Source organism: Penicillium samsonianum (assembly GCF_028829775.1).
Source record: "Penicillium samsonianum strain IBT 33392 chromosome Unknown utg000003l_segment0_segment0, whole genome shotgun sequence".
Lineage (NCBI taxonomy): Eukaryota > Fungi > Ascomycota > Eurotiomycetes > Eurotiales > Aspergillaceae > Penicillium > Penicillium samsonianum.
The window spans coordinates 8,121,426-8,135,172 of record NW_026643261.1 but is presented as its reverse complement, the minus strand read 5'-3'; the positions used below and the strand labels follow the sequence as shown (position 1 = coordinate 8,135,172).

At 48.6% G+C, this 13,747-nt stretch overlaps 8 protein-coding genes across 8 annotated transcripts; 4 read left to right on the top strand and 4 right to left on the bottom strand.

The window, feature by feature from the left end:
* Window positions 1–892: 892 nt before the first annotated feature.
* On the top strand, window positions 893–2,474 carry N7471_006767 (uncharacterized protein; the record flags this gene model as incomplete). Its single annotated transcript, XM_057279486.1, has 2 exons — window positions 893–1,006; window positions 1,068–2,474. The coding sequence occupies 2 exons, from the start codon at window positions 893–895 to the stop codon at window positions 2,472–2,474; spliced, it is 1,521 nt and encodes a 506-aa protein (XP_057139096.1).
* Window positions 2,475–3,358: 884 nt separating this feature from the next.
* N7471_006766 (uncharacterized protein) lies at window positions 3,359–3,655 on the bottom strand (the record flags this gene model as incomplete). The annotated part of the gene is made up of 2 exons (XM_057279485.1): window positions 3,359–3,471; window positions 3,544–3,655. 2 exons carry the CDS (start codon window positions 3,653–3,655, stop codon window positions 3,359–3,361), a joined length of 225 nt encoding a protein of 74 aa, XP_057139095.1.
* Window positions 3,656–3,807: 152 nt separating this feature from the next.
* Window positions 3,808–4,107, top strand: N7471_006765 (uncharacterized protein; the record flags this gene model as incomplete). Its single annotated transcript, XM_057279484.1, has 1 exon — window positions 3,808–4,107. One exon carries the CDS (start codon window positions 3,808–3,810, stop codon window positions 4,105–4,107), a length of 300 nt encoding a protein of 99 aa, XP_057139094.1.
* A 207-nt stretch (window positions 4,108–4,314) lies between these two features.
* N7471_006764 (uncharacterized protein) lies at window positions 4,315–4,542 on the top strand (the record flags this gene model as incomplete). The annotated part of the gene is made up of 1 exon (XM_057279483.1): window positions 4,315–4,542. One exon carries the CDS (start codon window positions 4,315–4,317, stop codon window positions 4,540–4,542), a length of 228 nt encoding a protein of 75 aa, XP_057139093.1.
* A 752-nt stretch (window positions 4,543–5,294) lies between these two features.
* N7471_006763 (uncharacterized protein) lies at window positions 5,295–5,614 on the top strand (the record flags this gene model as incomplete). Its single annotated transcript, XM_057279482.1, has 2 exons — window positions 5,295–5,326; window positions 5,377–5,614. 2 exons carry the CDS (start codon window positions 5,295–5,297, stop codon window positions 5,612–5,614), a joined length of 270 nt encoding a protein of 89 aa, XP_057139092.1.
* Window positions 5,615–6,655: 1,041 nt separating this feature from the next.
* On the bottom strand, window positions 6,656–7,612 carry N7471_006762 (uncharacterized protein; the record flags this gene model as incomplete). Its single annotated transcript, XM_057279481.1, has 2 exons — window positions 6,656–7,190; window positions 7,251–7,612. The coding sequence occupies 2 exons, from the start codon at window positions 7,610–7,612 to the stop codon at window positions 6,656–6,658; spliced, it is 897 nt and encodes a 298-aa protein (XP_057139091.1).
* Window positions 7,613–9,425: 1,813 nt separating this feature from the next.
* Window positions 9,426–11,017, bottom strand: N7471_006761 (Major facilitator superfamily domain general substrate transporter; the record flags this gene model as incomplete). Its single annotated transcript, XM_057279480.1, has 2 exons — window positions 9,426–10,834; window positions 10,882–11,017. 2 exons carry the CDS (start codon window positions 11,015–11,017, stop codon window positions 9,426–9,428), a joined length of 1,545 nt encoding a protein of 514 aa, XP_057139090.1.
* Window positions 11,018–12,309: 1,292 nt separating this feature from the next.
* N7471_006760 (TauD/TfdA dioxygenase family protein) lies at window positions 12,310–13,556 on the bottom strand (the record flags this gene model as incomplete). The annotated part of the gene is made up of 4 exons (XM_057279479.1): window positions 12,310–12,461; window positions 12,517–12,891; window positions 12,956–13,279; window positions 13,334–13,556. The coding sequence occupies 4 exons, from the start codon at window positions 13,554–13,556 to the stop codon at window positions 12,310–12,312; spliced, it is 1,074 nt and encodes a 357-aa protein (XP_057139089.1).
* Window positions 13,557–13,747: the final 191 nt, after the last annotated feature.

The window sequence follows — 13,747 nt, the reverse complement described above, 5'->3', positions numbered from 1 at the left end:
TATGTATTTATGTATATATTAGGCGGTCGAAGTTGATATTCGTATGTAGTATGTACACAGTTGTATAACTTGTAACTCCTCTAAATAAGTTTAGGCGCGTTTAAGCTTAATAGTAAGTTCCTAATTTTCGTCTTCTAGTCGTTAAATAGTGGCCGTAAAAGAACCACGCCCGGAAGCTATTTCGGATGGCTTAGGAAGCTTTCTTAAGCTTACGCACTTGCTCTTTTCTTTTTAGCACTTATAAAATCAAAAGAAATTAGCAGCTCACCTCCTATTATTAGAGCGTGCCTGCGAACTAATTCCATCCTGAGGTACATGTGACCATGGGCCTATCGACGTCGATGGGAGGCAATTTGCCCAGATTTTCTGCTGATATTCTCCGGTTGGAGACTCATGGGCGTCGTGAAAACCATCTCAGTGTTATTGATGTTCCTGGTATTGTGTGCGTCAAAGCGGGATCTTTCCTGCTCGGGTATTTGCCTACATTGGGAAGCATATGGCCCGCATGTTTCATCTCATGTACCTCGAGATAGCGTGCTCTCTGCATAACCTTCTGTCCCTATGTTCAGCCTTTTTCAGCTAAGTAGCTACATGGATCAACCCTGTGGATCTTACCCCTCCCCGGGACCCTTCCCTCGTGGGTACTAAACCGGTATGCGTTGTTGGATTTCGTTACTATACACGCCCATTTGTTGAGACGTGGTTGAACATGACCTGTAGCGCAGGTGGACACGTCGCGTGCACTGCTAACGTGCATTCTTAACGGTCAAAACGGCTGAAGGCCCGCCCATTGGAGCTCCCCCTCCTTTTCTTCTTAATCGATCTGAGATCTGTTTTTTTTAGATTTTGGATCTTAGATCTCATATTATATCCCTTCGCAATATTATACAATATGATTCTAGATGAAGAGGAGTATCTTCTTGCTGAGCACCGTTGCGATGCCCACGTGGAGGGCGGGATGAGCCGCAATCTTAGATCCTACTGGGCGTGCTTTCGCCAGCCATCGGTGCGCCTTGTTTCCTTTTCCCGATCTTCACTTTTACTGATGCCTCATACCCATACTGCAGCCATCATGGGTCCTTTGTACCTACGCTATTAACGTGTTCATATTCGGCATATTGGCCGTCCCCGAGCTTAATGCGACGTTTGCATTGATCTGTCACCAGCGATACGCAACAAGCCCGGTCCCCCAAACCTATCAACACCATGGCACCCCCAATCTCCTCGGGGAGCTGAAACAATGCTTGGGCAACAAGGATGCGCAATCAGAGCTATCACGGTTTCTCTTATACCGCCAAGTGACGGCAGGTCTTGTTAGTGCGATATCGACCCCAATTCTGGGCTGGTTGTCGGACTGCATCGGCCGCAAGCCGATCCTCGCCAGCACCGTGATAGGAAACTTGCTGTTTGAGGCACAGATGTTATTGGTACTGCGGTATCCTGATTCTATAAATATGCACTGGCTCCTGGTGGGATGCGCCATGGAGGGTCTCAGCGGCTCAATAATTACCGCAACGTCCACTTCGCAGACATACATTACCGACCTGGCGGACCCCAGTGACCGGCCTAGACTGTTCAGCTATTTACAGGCAGCGTTGTCATTTGCTGGGGCATTGGGGCCGATCGTTGCCGGTGTGCTCCTCGCGATGCCCAACCCCCTTGAGCTGATGTTCTCGTTCGCTGTTTGCGCTCATTTATCCCTCGCGCTAATCTTCGTCTTTGTCTTGCCGGAATCGCGCTGGTCACAGTCGGGCGGTAGTGCCTATAAAGACCGGTCGGTCCAGGAGCAGCCCTCTGGAGAAAGCTACGTCCGCGTGGTTTTGAAGTCACTCAAATCGCTCTGGCCATCGAGTACATCTCGGCAAAAGAACATGGTTATTCTGGCTGTTATGGAAATCACCACTCATAGTGTCATGATGGGCCTGCACTCACTACAATTAGCGTACCCGGCGTTCTTGTTCCGATGGCAGCCCACCACACAGAGCTTCTATATGTCGCTCCTTTCCTCGTGGAGCATTCTGGTGCTAGTTGTGATCTTTCCCATGGTCATGGCCCGGGTACGTCAAAGAGCGAGGAGAATGAATATTGTAAATCTGTCGGCTGTGTTCAATTTTGGGGAGGTGGGTGCTATCCAGGCGAACCTAATTTTGCAAATGATCGGCTACATTGGCATTGCTGTATCTCGAGTACCCAGTCATTTCGTCATATCGTCCCTCATTGTTGCATCGACTGATTCGATCATCCCTCTGTTGACGTCTTGCCTCACAGCCCATGTGCCGATTTATCAATCGGGGCAACTATTGGGGGTTTTGAGCTTTTTGCATGCCATGGCTCGAGTTGTGATTCCTGCAGCCTTGAATACCATATATAGCATGACGATAGGTTTCTTTCCGGCGCCTTTGTTCATGCTATTGGCCATTGTCATCGGGGGCTTGATTCTTGCTAGTATGCACATCAAGAGAAATCCAATGTGATGAGTTTACTGGCTGAATATGCCAGCGGCCTTTTTTGATCGAGTCGCATCAATTTGTCCTCCGTAGACACTGCATGATTGTTCGCCAATCAACACGCAGAATAATAAACATGCACTAACCCCAGGTGCTCAAGGCGGCTTACTTCTTAGGGATCTGCAAACCAAGAAGTATCGGAGATTATAGGGCGTGTCTAAACATTACATCCTGATTTGACCATCTACGCTGGTCAATGCCCGCCTTGTTCTCAGCCCTCCGCCACCAACACCCTTCAGGAATGCCTCGGGAATGTATCCCAATTGAAGGAAGCAGCAGGGCTATCAGGTTGTGACCCCTTCGGATAAGAGCGACGACACTTTTACTCAAGCGATCTCCTCAGTTTGCATCAAATCTCCAGAAAAGAGACCAACCATCTACTTTCTTTGCCTTAGTAACCCCAGGCTTCCAGAGCGTGAATGACTGGAGAAGTACGAGAGGTTCTCTCACCCGGTACTTTGTCAATAAGCATATCAAGCCCTTCCCAAATGACATGCGCTGTGAGTGCTCTATTTGCGGGGGAAAGCTGGGGTCAAATTTGGGGCTACTGAACCATGCGGAAAGTGTTCATGGAACTGTCTCCCGCTTGTCTCTATCAGCTCTTGATTTGATATAAATACCAGGCGATTTCTCTTTTCACATTTCGTGAAGATGTTATCGGAGTTGAGGGCTATGGGTGCGATTTTTCAAGTCTGAACAACTCCATTAGCTAGACAATGCCGGCTCTACACCTTTACCAGACCCAGAGCGCCGCGGTAAGTGTGGATGACCATCCCGTCAATGTCGCTACCGGTTAATGAGCCCGTATCTGGTTGTAGAGCAGCCCAGATGATCTTATCGTTGATACTGATCTATTCCGGTCGATTTTGCGCTTTCCGTATAACTTTCAAGCAAAGTTCAACGGCCTCGGAAGCATCATCCGGAGCGGCCTTCCCCGTGCCTTCTTCCACGGTTCCTTGGATAACTGTCGCGTATGCAGAGTCAGAATATAGAGCTCATTCCTTGAATAGTGAACGAAAATATGAACACCACTTACCGGAACGAATAAAGTCAAAAGCGCGGTCGAAGCTGATCTCGTCCTCGTCATTGAGAATTGACGCTTCTTTGCACTGGATTTGCCCATATGTTCCCACGACCACATGTTTCATATATTTTCAGCTTGGTAACCGCTGTTATCGCTGGTCAAAGGACCGCGCTGATCTCAAGATTTGATCAGTAAGGCTGACAGCATTGCGTTATGACAAGATAGATCTTCCCAGTGACCGAAAGTAACGCAACGCAACAACTGTTACAGCCTACCATGCCCATATCCATCTTCGACTCCAATGCTAGCAACCATTTACCCCAGAATGCCATGGAGGCCTATACTCACGCCATGCAGGCGCATACCCAGTCCCAGATATCGTCTCTTGATGGTCTGAGCGAAAGTCATGGAACCAGCAGCAGGGACTCCGGTAATGTCCCCACCAGCGGTGTGCTACACCAAGGCTCTGGTCCTCCCATGCAGCTAAGACTGAAGAAGTCGGACGGCAAGCCTGCAACGACACAGCATGCACTCAAGCTTAGCTTATACAACGATTTTTACGCGAAGCCGGCATAGTGATGATGCTACCTGTGGATTTTACTGACAGAACGCGCTGGTAACTTATATTTCTTCTTATGACGGGCCTTCAATTTTCTTTATAATATAGGGATTCTACGGCACCATATTGACTTGTGGACATGTGCTTAATAATTCTGTGTTATCGCGTTTTCATTGTTACCGCAATAACTGTAAGAAACGAAAAACGACTCCGGGGAGATCAAGATGAACTCTCAGCATCCAGTCACTGGAAAAGGCAAGAAAGCTTTCCCCGCCCTCCGTCCCCCATCTTCTATCCTCAAAACCGCCAACCCCGCTACTCCACCCGAACAAACCACCCCACATTGCAACGTCCAGCCGCGTCTCCGTATTCATCCACCTATTCCACCATCGCCGCCAGAGCTCTCTCGTGTCAAGGACAACTACTCACCGGCGCCATGCCCTTCCAACTAGCCCAGAATGGCTTGCATTACAAGCTCCCCGGGTTTAGCAGCAGCACTGCGCGCTGCTTGCCTGTGGAACGATCACCCCTCTGTCCACCTTCCAGCGAGCCCCTATCGAAGAGGAACAGCATCTCCACGTGAAATATTGCATATGAAAGGTCATTTATCGCGACTTGAAATCTCTCCTTGAGAACCCCGACACGGTATCCCACTCAACAGCCACATCTCCCAGACAACCAACTACCAACTCCCACCTTTCCTAGGGCAGATTACCACTCGAAACGATCGCTTCCAACTCTAATATACAGTCTCGAAACCAGTCAACAGCACTAGCACCTACCATACCGGAGGAATCTCCTACCATAGACCTCGACTTGCCCGCCGAACCGTCACCTGCCAGGCTCGAACCAGAACCGCAATCACCTCAGCCATCTACTGCACGTATTCTTCAAAGTGCGACCACGGAACTAACAGGGGGCCCTGCTCGTTGAGTTGATATTCCTGCTGCTGAATATCGACCCGCCAATCTGAACTTCCACCCCTCATAAACAGCAAACCTTTCTCAATGGAAGTTCACTTCCGTTTGTCTTTGTGACCACTGCTCTGGCTTCTTTCCATATCCACCGCCGGCAGAAACATCTAACACTATCGCTTTCAGCTACCTACAATCGATCCGATTCCCACCGATCACGATACGAGAGATGTAAGAGGCAGTGAGGACCGCGAAGGCAGGAAAGGCAACAAGAAAGCACGGCATCCCAAATGTCCTCTGCCACAAGCCTATCGACAGACAGGTGATCGTGTAAGTGCTCGGTCAGTTGTTTAACGAATACATACGCGCTAGCTACACCCTATCGCATTTCCCACGCTCGATCACAGTCGTCCTAAAAGAGCAGGACAAAAGCGACTACCAACTTGCAAAGTCCTACCGCCCGGTTGCGCTGCTCAACACCGTTAGCAAATTCATGGAAGCAGTGGCGCACGACAACTCAGCTACGCCGTGGAAACCGATGGATTACTTCCAAATGCGCATCTCGGTGGCCGATGGGGCATCTCCACGGGCCGTGCTATACAGAATGTGATCGACCGAATAAAAACAGCCTCGGCAAATGGGAGACCGGCGATGTCACTGTTAATGCTGGATGTCTCAGGAGCCACCCGTTTACAATTGCCACTCGCTTACGGGCTACGTTAAGGGATTTCCACTGGTTCCCCGCAGCCACTATCCTAGCAACGGCCCTATGTTGTACGTCCGCGTATTCAGCGTATTGCTCGACGAAAATTTCTACCAGGCAGGAATTGGAGCGGTGGTATGTAGACAAGTTTGTGTATGTGCAGTGTCCAGTTCGGCTTCCTGTTGGGGGTTAGGCCCGTGTAGGATATATCTCTTTCTCTTCAGCATCTCTCTTCTTAGCGTCGAATGCAACGGATGCATCAATCTCTCCTTTTCTGAAACAAAATACACATAAAATCAATGCATTGCTAGACGCAGCATTACGTATACTCTCGTTTATAACAGCTTTCAACCCTCGCTAGGGCTTTCTCCGCCGGATTAATTGAGACTTAGTGACATGTGCCAGAATGCTTTCACTTGACATATAGCAATTCGTCAAATTCTTAAGTAGCCACTCAATAACGTATTTCACATGCGAGCTGCGCAGTCCTATACACAAACTAAATGCGATAAATTACAACTGGATATCCTAAAAATATATTTCTATATGAGCTTTTCCTTACAACCTAATGCTGATTATACAATATTTTGTCACTTTAAGAAGTTTCGGGAAATTTAAGAACTTGATGGTTGAGATATATATATTCAGAGGTTTTAAAGATGAAATTTTTGATACCATAACAATTCACGCTTTCGATCTATTCAAAATTGATATACACTACTTAAAATACTTATCAATGGCTATCGGCATTTTAAAAAAATAATAAACAGACGTTGGTTGTTGAGATGTGAGTATAGCACATATCGCATTTATTATGGTGTTTCAGCTGCGCAGCTCGCTTGTGTGCGCAGCTAGCATGTGAAATACGTTAGTCAGTTTGATACATACATTGTGGCTCGCCGACAATCACTCCGCACAATGGAAGACCAATCCACCTCGTGACGCAACCTAATCACGATCCTCAGGATGGAAAATCAAAGCTCTCAGCTCAATACTCTCTCTCGGAGGCTCATGTTCCGTCGTTGGATCAACAAAAGCAGCATGCGGCGCCCGCCTCGCCCTCCCGTCAAGTTTAGAATCGAAAAGTTTGATGAAGGTGACCATATCCGGAGTCTGTTTGTAGCGATAGTACCACTTGATATTTGGATCCGGCTTGACGGACCATGACTCACCCTCTGAGTCCGGGTAAACAAACTTCAGAGGGGAAAGGGCACTTTCGGGCGTAGAGTTTGCATCTGCAATTGCTAGCGGGTCCTTTAGGATTGTGTGGATCGGACGCCATACACTGATCATCTGGTAGCGGCTCTTAAGGAGCTCTGGTGCCTCGTCGGGCAAGTAGTGGCAGACTCTAGCCTTGGTTCCGTCGTAGGATGCGTCGATATGGACGGTTTGGATAGGACCGCGAGGCTGGTCCCCGGTGATCCAGTCTTTTGGCGCTCGGCGGATGGTATGATCGAAGATAAAGAACCGAGAGGCGCCAGTGCTGTGCCGGTTAATTTCATTTTTATATTAATTTCGGATTCAGACATTTCGGTTTGCTTACACGTCTTTGAGCAGTTGCTCTGTCTCTGGGTAATACTCTGCTCTGATCTTCTCCTCGTCAAGGAAGTCCTTCAGTTTGCTCTCGTGGTAGTAGTACTGGAATCCATGGCTGTCTAGGGTGTAGTCAAGCTCGTGACCACTGACATCATGGATAGTGGCGGGGATAGCGATGGTAGGTCGATGGTAGCTTTCTGGCTTTCCAATGTATATTGGTGCTTGGGGAGAACCATCCTCGTTCTCTTTATTGAAGATGAGTGTAGTCTGAACATGATGAGGGTTATCGGAGACGGGGACTTTGGGCTTTTTCCCTTCTGCTAGCAGAGAGCCATGGCAGCCGGGAAGATGAGCAACTGCCGAAGCCATATTTTCAGGTTGATTTGCTTAGATCGTAGTATGACTTTTGTGTTCGTGCTTTGGCGGGGGAAGGGCGGTGTTTAAGATAGCAGAAGAACGAGGATTATATCTTCGGTCAAATACATCACTTATCTGCAGAGCTTGGGTGCAGGCGGTTTCTTTTTGGAATCATCAAGGCAAGCAATGTTTCTTCAACTTAGAGGCCCACATAAGCCTGAATTTCCCCCTGATTCACGCATAAGTGGGTTTATAAGGTAACGAATCGAGACTACTTGCATACATGGATGAACGTGATGGGCTAGCTGAGAGCGCCCGCATGTGGGAAAACTTGGTGGCTGGCTAAAAAGGCGCCCGCAGATGGCGACGATCTCTTGGTGAGGGGCTGTTCCCCCACCCCGATCGATTTGAGCGACTGTGAAGTTGGATGCTAATGAATGCCAATTCCAACCCTGGGTTCTTTATCCTCAAATCTACCATTCTTCCAGACTGAGCGTTGAGCACAGGCTGAAAACAGAGTTTCAAGACCTACTTACCGACCTCACTCGCCTTTTTAGGGCAAATGAGAGCAGAATTACCGCTGATCAAGTATTGGAATGCCTTAAGCATTTTTTAGCGATGGAAAGCTCGGCATTAGACCGCTTGGTCTTTCTGTTATATAGAAATAAAGTTAGTAATCCTGTGGACCAGTTCTTCTCCCATATCGCGACGCTAATTCTTGCTTGAATAGACCCAGCGATCGGAAGCGATTGGCAAGAGGGGCGCTATCCACCACTAGGAGTGCACTCTAAATTCTTCAGGCACCACCATTACTAATAACCCTGGGAGGATAGGTGACATGCCTTCGGTGGTTGGGACGGTGTCTTGCCAGGACGGGCTCTCTCCAACGTCATCCGGAGACAGACCTAGCAACACTGGTCATGCTTAAGAACACCATGCTTCTCCGACTTCGCATCCTGGATACGCCCGCCAACAAAGGTCACTCGAAGGTGGCAATCGGAGAAGCTCTGGCCATGCACATTCGCAACAGCACCATCCTGTTCCCTCTTCGATTTCTGGGAATGATGACGACCAGCCAGGGTTGCACGGAGGCATCGGCTTGGACGACATAGCAGCTCGGACGTCCCAAGAGTTCGATAGCTGAGGCACACCCTGCACAGGATTTGACGAAAATACAACGCTACTCCAACAACCCAGTGAAAATATCGCTCCATCATCGCCTGATACGGAATTAGCCAACTCGCACCAAGTAGAAACGACGACTCTTCACGTTGGCGTCGGTGATGGCGCCTTTATCAGGACGGGCTTGGCTGCGTGCGGTGAAATAACATTCGCGCCAAGTACCAAACTCCTTTTGGGGAGCTGAAAAACAAATCGTGGAGGATTCCTACGTGCGATTAGAGAAGCAAAAGGGACCTTCCTAACCGGGTATGGCTTGTGGGGAGTTCCTACGTGCAATCAGGGAAGCTAAAGCGGCCTTCCCGACCGTACAGGTACACATCCAGATGTACCAAAGAGCAAATGAAAGCCGCTCTAGAAACTCATTTGACCCCGCCGCACCCCCTAAGTGGATCTGATCGCCTTTTAGCGCGGAGAGAGGACCGTAGTTCCTGCACAGATTGCTGCAATATACCACCAGTCCGGGGAATTACTTTGTGGAAAAGCTTGGAGTGGAGGAATTCAGGAAGTAAGTTGAAACCAGACACAGTAGGTCACTTATGTTCAATAAATAGATGGTTGCACATAAATAATAGTCATATTATACAGGCTCGGGCTCATGGGCTGCATCATTTTTGCCTTGTGCCACGGTGTTCTACTTGTTTTCCTAGAGAGTCGATCTCAGCTTATAATTCTTGATAAACATGGCACAAATAAAACCAGCAATTGCGAAGCCCGCGGCGAGCTGGAAGGTGCCATGTAGCGCATACATATAGCCATCTTGAAACTCGTCGCCGCCGTCCTGAGCATGGAATTGATGCAACTGGAGGTAGCTGACTGTCGAATTCAGCGAGGGAAACTGGTCGTGCTCACTAGGGCTCGTGACTTGTTTGTTGAGGCGGTTGCGAAAAATGACACCGGCAGCCGATAGTCCGATCGTCGACCCAATGGATCGGAAAGTAAGTAGTACAGATGTTGAAGTGGCCTGCAAATGGTGTGGAACTGCACTGAGCAAAGCAAGCAACAGTACGGTCAGAAGTCCACCATACCCGAACCCGTAAACAAACTGATAGATTGCAGGCAAGACGGATGGCGAGCCCACAGAGAGCGTCACGAACCCCACCGAGCCAAGAACAACGAGCATCGGCTGGATGGTCTTCGGCAACCAGTACTGGCCAGAGATACTTGTGACAAGCCCAACCATGGAGGATCCCAGTCCACCGCCTACAGGCTCCGGGAGAATGAGGATTCCCGTTTGACTGGTAGAGTGTCCCCGCAGTTGTAAATAGAGAGGGACATAATACATCAACGTGTACATTGTCACTGACATGAATCCGGTGCAGAGGCATGCTGCTAAAACCGTTGGCGTACCAAACATCGTCAGGGGAAAGATTGGTTCCTCAGCAAAGCGGAGCTCGATCGTTATGAAAAGGGCGAGCGATAGCCCTGCCAGAGGGAGAAGCGCAACCGCCTGGGCGTCTTCATGGTTCAAATAGATAAGGACCAACGCTAGAGACGAGACCAATGTGATGGAGCCGCCGTAGTCAATCCGTCCTAGCTGCTCGCGAAAGCTGGCATTTTCCGTCGATTCCCGGGGCAGGAAAACAGCCACACCAATACCAGCGCAGACCGAGATGGGGGCAAGCATAATAAACGCCCACCGCCAGCCCAGAGCATCATTGATCCCACCACCGGCTACCGCTCCACAGCCCATGCCCCCGGTGTATGCCACGATAGACATACTATGCCATATGCCACGATACCTCGGTGGGACATGGTCTGATGAGATAAAGGTGGAAATGGAAGTGCAGCCACCGCCGCCAATACCCGCAATGACCCGTCCCAAAATAAGTATGGTGCGCGAAGGGGCGAATCCGCAGGCCAAATTCCCAAGAGTGAACACAAGCGTAGCGAAGACAAAGCTAGCTTTCCGACCAAAAATGTCACTGAGTTTGCCTACCAATGGCTGTGTCGCGGTCAGGCCGATGAGGTACCCGGCACCAAGCCATGAGATAATGGCAAGCGACTGAAACTCGTCCGCAATCGTAGACGACAGAGTGGAGGTTATGGTGCTGGCTGATGTTGTCAGCAAGGAGCTACAGAACCCTCATGGCACAACTTACCAGCAGCAGCAACAAAAGAGGCAATCGAGCTCGAGAAAATCGCTGCGATTACCGTCCACTTCAGAGCGCGCTCCTGTGTGGGAGAAGGAAGCAGGGGCGTTTGTTCGGTCGACATGACTTCAGCGCCGTGAAGCATGCAAAGACTGAAAAAATGAACGGTGAGGATGAAGATGTGAAGTATCCCGTGGGAAGCTCTGGAGGCTGCACTTAAGGTTTCAGTGAGACGAACCTGACGATCGACGATCATGTTAGATGCATCTCCTATTGAAACGCCACCATACATACACATGTCCAATCAGATACATTCCTAGAACTTTATCTAGCCCCTGACATTGGTCATAACGAGTCACCTCCTTACATGTAACAATACGAGCATTCCTCCGCCTTGGGAGGAAAAGGGGTAATAGCTAACTCTTGTACGACCCTGTACGATCGTGAATTGATAACTATGAGAAGAAAAATGCATATGTTTCAATTGTCTTGTACATCGATCCTCTCGCCTGCAGAACATCCTTCAATCCAGTAAATTCTTTTTTGGATCAAAGGGAAGAATACAACGAATATCAATTCTGGCACCATTCACAACCCATCACCGAAATGTTCCGATATTATCCATGTCTTTACCATCTGATTATCCTAACATGTTTAATATGTAGGTTTTTGACTCGAATATAGGTAAATATTGTTAGAGAGCTTCTGCGTTCTTATAGGTCTTTCTAATTGAATCATATTCTTCGAATTTTATTCTAAGAAAATAAGATTTTATGGTCAGGTTAAAATGTATTAAAATCAACTGTAGTAAATTAGGCAATTTGGAATTTAGTTACTTGCGTACCTGCGCAATTTCATATTTTACGACGGGCGCCTCCAATAAAGTTCCGCCAAAAACTCTACCTATGTAAGATTCAAAAGCATGCATTTTTGTGCGGGGAATTCTACGTGGGAATATTTAGAGAAATATTTATTGCACGATCGATCATCTTTAGGTGAAAATAATATAATCATCCAAAGACACGGATCGAGAGGAAGACAAAGGGTCCTTTTAGGAACGTAAGCCAACCAAACGGGAACAGGGCCCTGACGAGTCAAGCACGAGTCAAGCTGTGGCGTAAGCTAGGAGCACACCTGAGACGACTGATTCGAACACTAACTCACTAGTCGACCCAAGCGCCGAGATGTATTGGCTGGAGTCGGAAATTAGACGGACTAGTTTGACGGTGATATAACCAGAAATAAGCTGTGGAGACTATCACGTAGTAACTGCTCTTAAGATTACGATAGAGTTTATACTAGTAGGTCTACGTGATGCGAGGCAAGCAACCTGTTCGATAAATTCAAACGCAAGACAATGCCTGCATGGGCAGGCCCTGCAGGTATCTGAATTTAATAATCCTTGACAGAAAATTGAGTAGCATTGCTAGGCCGAGTTCATTCCATAGCAAGGGCTTCACGACGGGTCTTGCTGTTCGGGTCGAAGTAGGGTCTCTCGCCGATTCCAACAGCACGATGACCTGTACGGGCGCCCAAGCCAGCAAAATCAAAAATAGCGGTGTGGTAAACCGAGCGGTTATCCCAGATAGCTGCGCAGTAATTAGATACCCTAAACATGGAAACCATATGGGATAGAGTACTCACCGATGTCGTAGGGATTTTCCCACCGATGCCTCAATTGACAATCATGTTCCTCAACGATCATCTGCAGGAACCAATCATGCAACCGCCTGCTTTCATCGGGGGTCACGTCATTGATGCGTTCGATGTGGTTTCCAACGCCAAAAAGACTCTTCCACCCTGTGACGGGGTTGGTGCGAACGACCGGGTGGACGGCAGTGAGAGAAGTGCCAACGTTGTTGGGGGACCCACGGGGCTTGGAGTAAAGGTCGAATCCTTTCTGAGCAGCCGTGACTGGTAATCTAGACTGGGAGAAGGTGGCAGTAAGGCTTTCCAGGAAGCTGCGGTAGGCGGGGGAGATTTTGTCGTAGATTTCACAGGATGAGGCCCACATTGTGTCTACGTGCTAACAATCAGAACTGCATAAAAACAACTGGGGAAGAGATAGAATGGGATTGAATACCTCCACCGGTTTCGGGCAGCTTGATGAGCTTCAAGATCGAGTAGTCGGCGGGATTGGGTTCATAGCTAGTATCCGTATGCCAACTATTTCTGATATCGGCGGGCCTGTTTTTCCAAAGGTCCTCTGCAGGGTTAGTGGCCTTGTCGGTGGTGATAACGTTGAGATTCGGGTCCCGATCATCATTGTAGTTGGTCAGAGGGTGGATGTGCAGTGTTGAGGATTCCGGTTTGCCTGTGAGACGGCCTAAGCGAAGGGCCAACTCCTTTTGAAGCTCATCGGTAAGGTCATTTTGGGCGCGGAAAAAAACAACGCCTCGACGAGAGACTGCTCATGCTCGTTAGCCATATGCTATCAAACAATCATAGACTGTATGCCTACTGGTGACAGCTAAGTCCCGGATAAGTTCATCACTGTTCGTAGCTTTCATCCATTCCACCACGTTGGCGTTAGGGAACTCCGTTCCGATTGTGGGAGTGACGTTATAGGACTTGTAGTTATCCAAGAGACCCTTCAGCTTTAAAGGCTCCACGATGAGCGGTCTCTCGGTGGCACCGTCTTTCTGGCCATTTGGCACCGGTGGCGCATCCTGAGTTATAGTCATTCTGGAACAAAGGAAGTAAGGTTTCAGTACAGAAATCGGAAGGACATTCGAACCCCTCCAGTGTTAAAGCCCTATTTATGTCTGGGACACGTCTTCAAGAATAGAAAAATGTAAAATGAGGGGTAGATGACATCGGAATATGACGGGCTGAGTGCAAGTCCCATGCTGCAATGTCCACTGCACTTCTATCT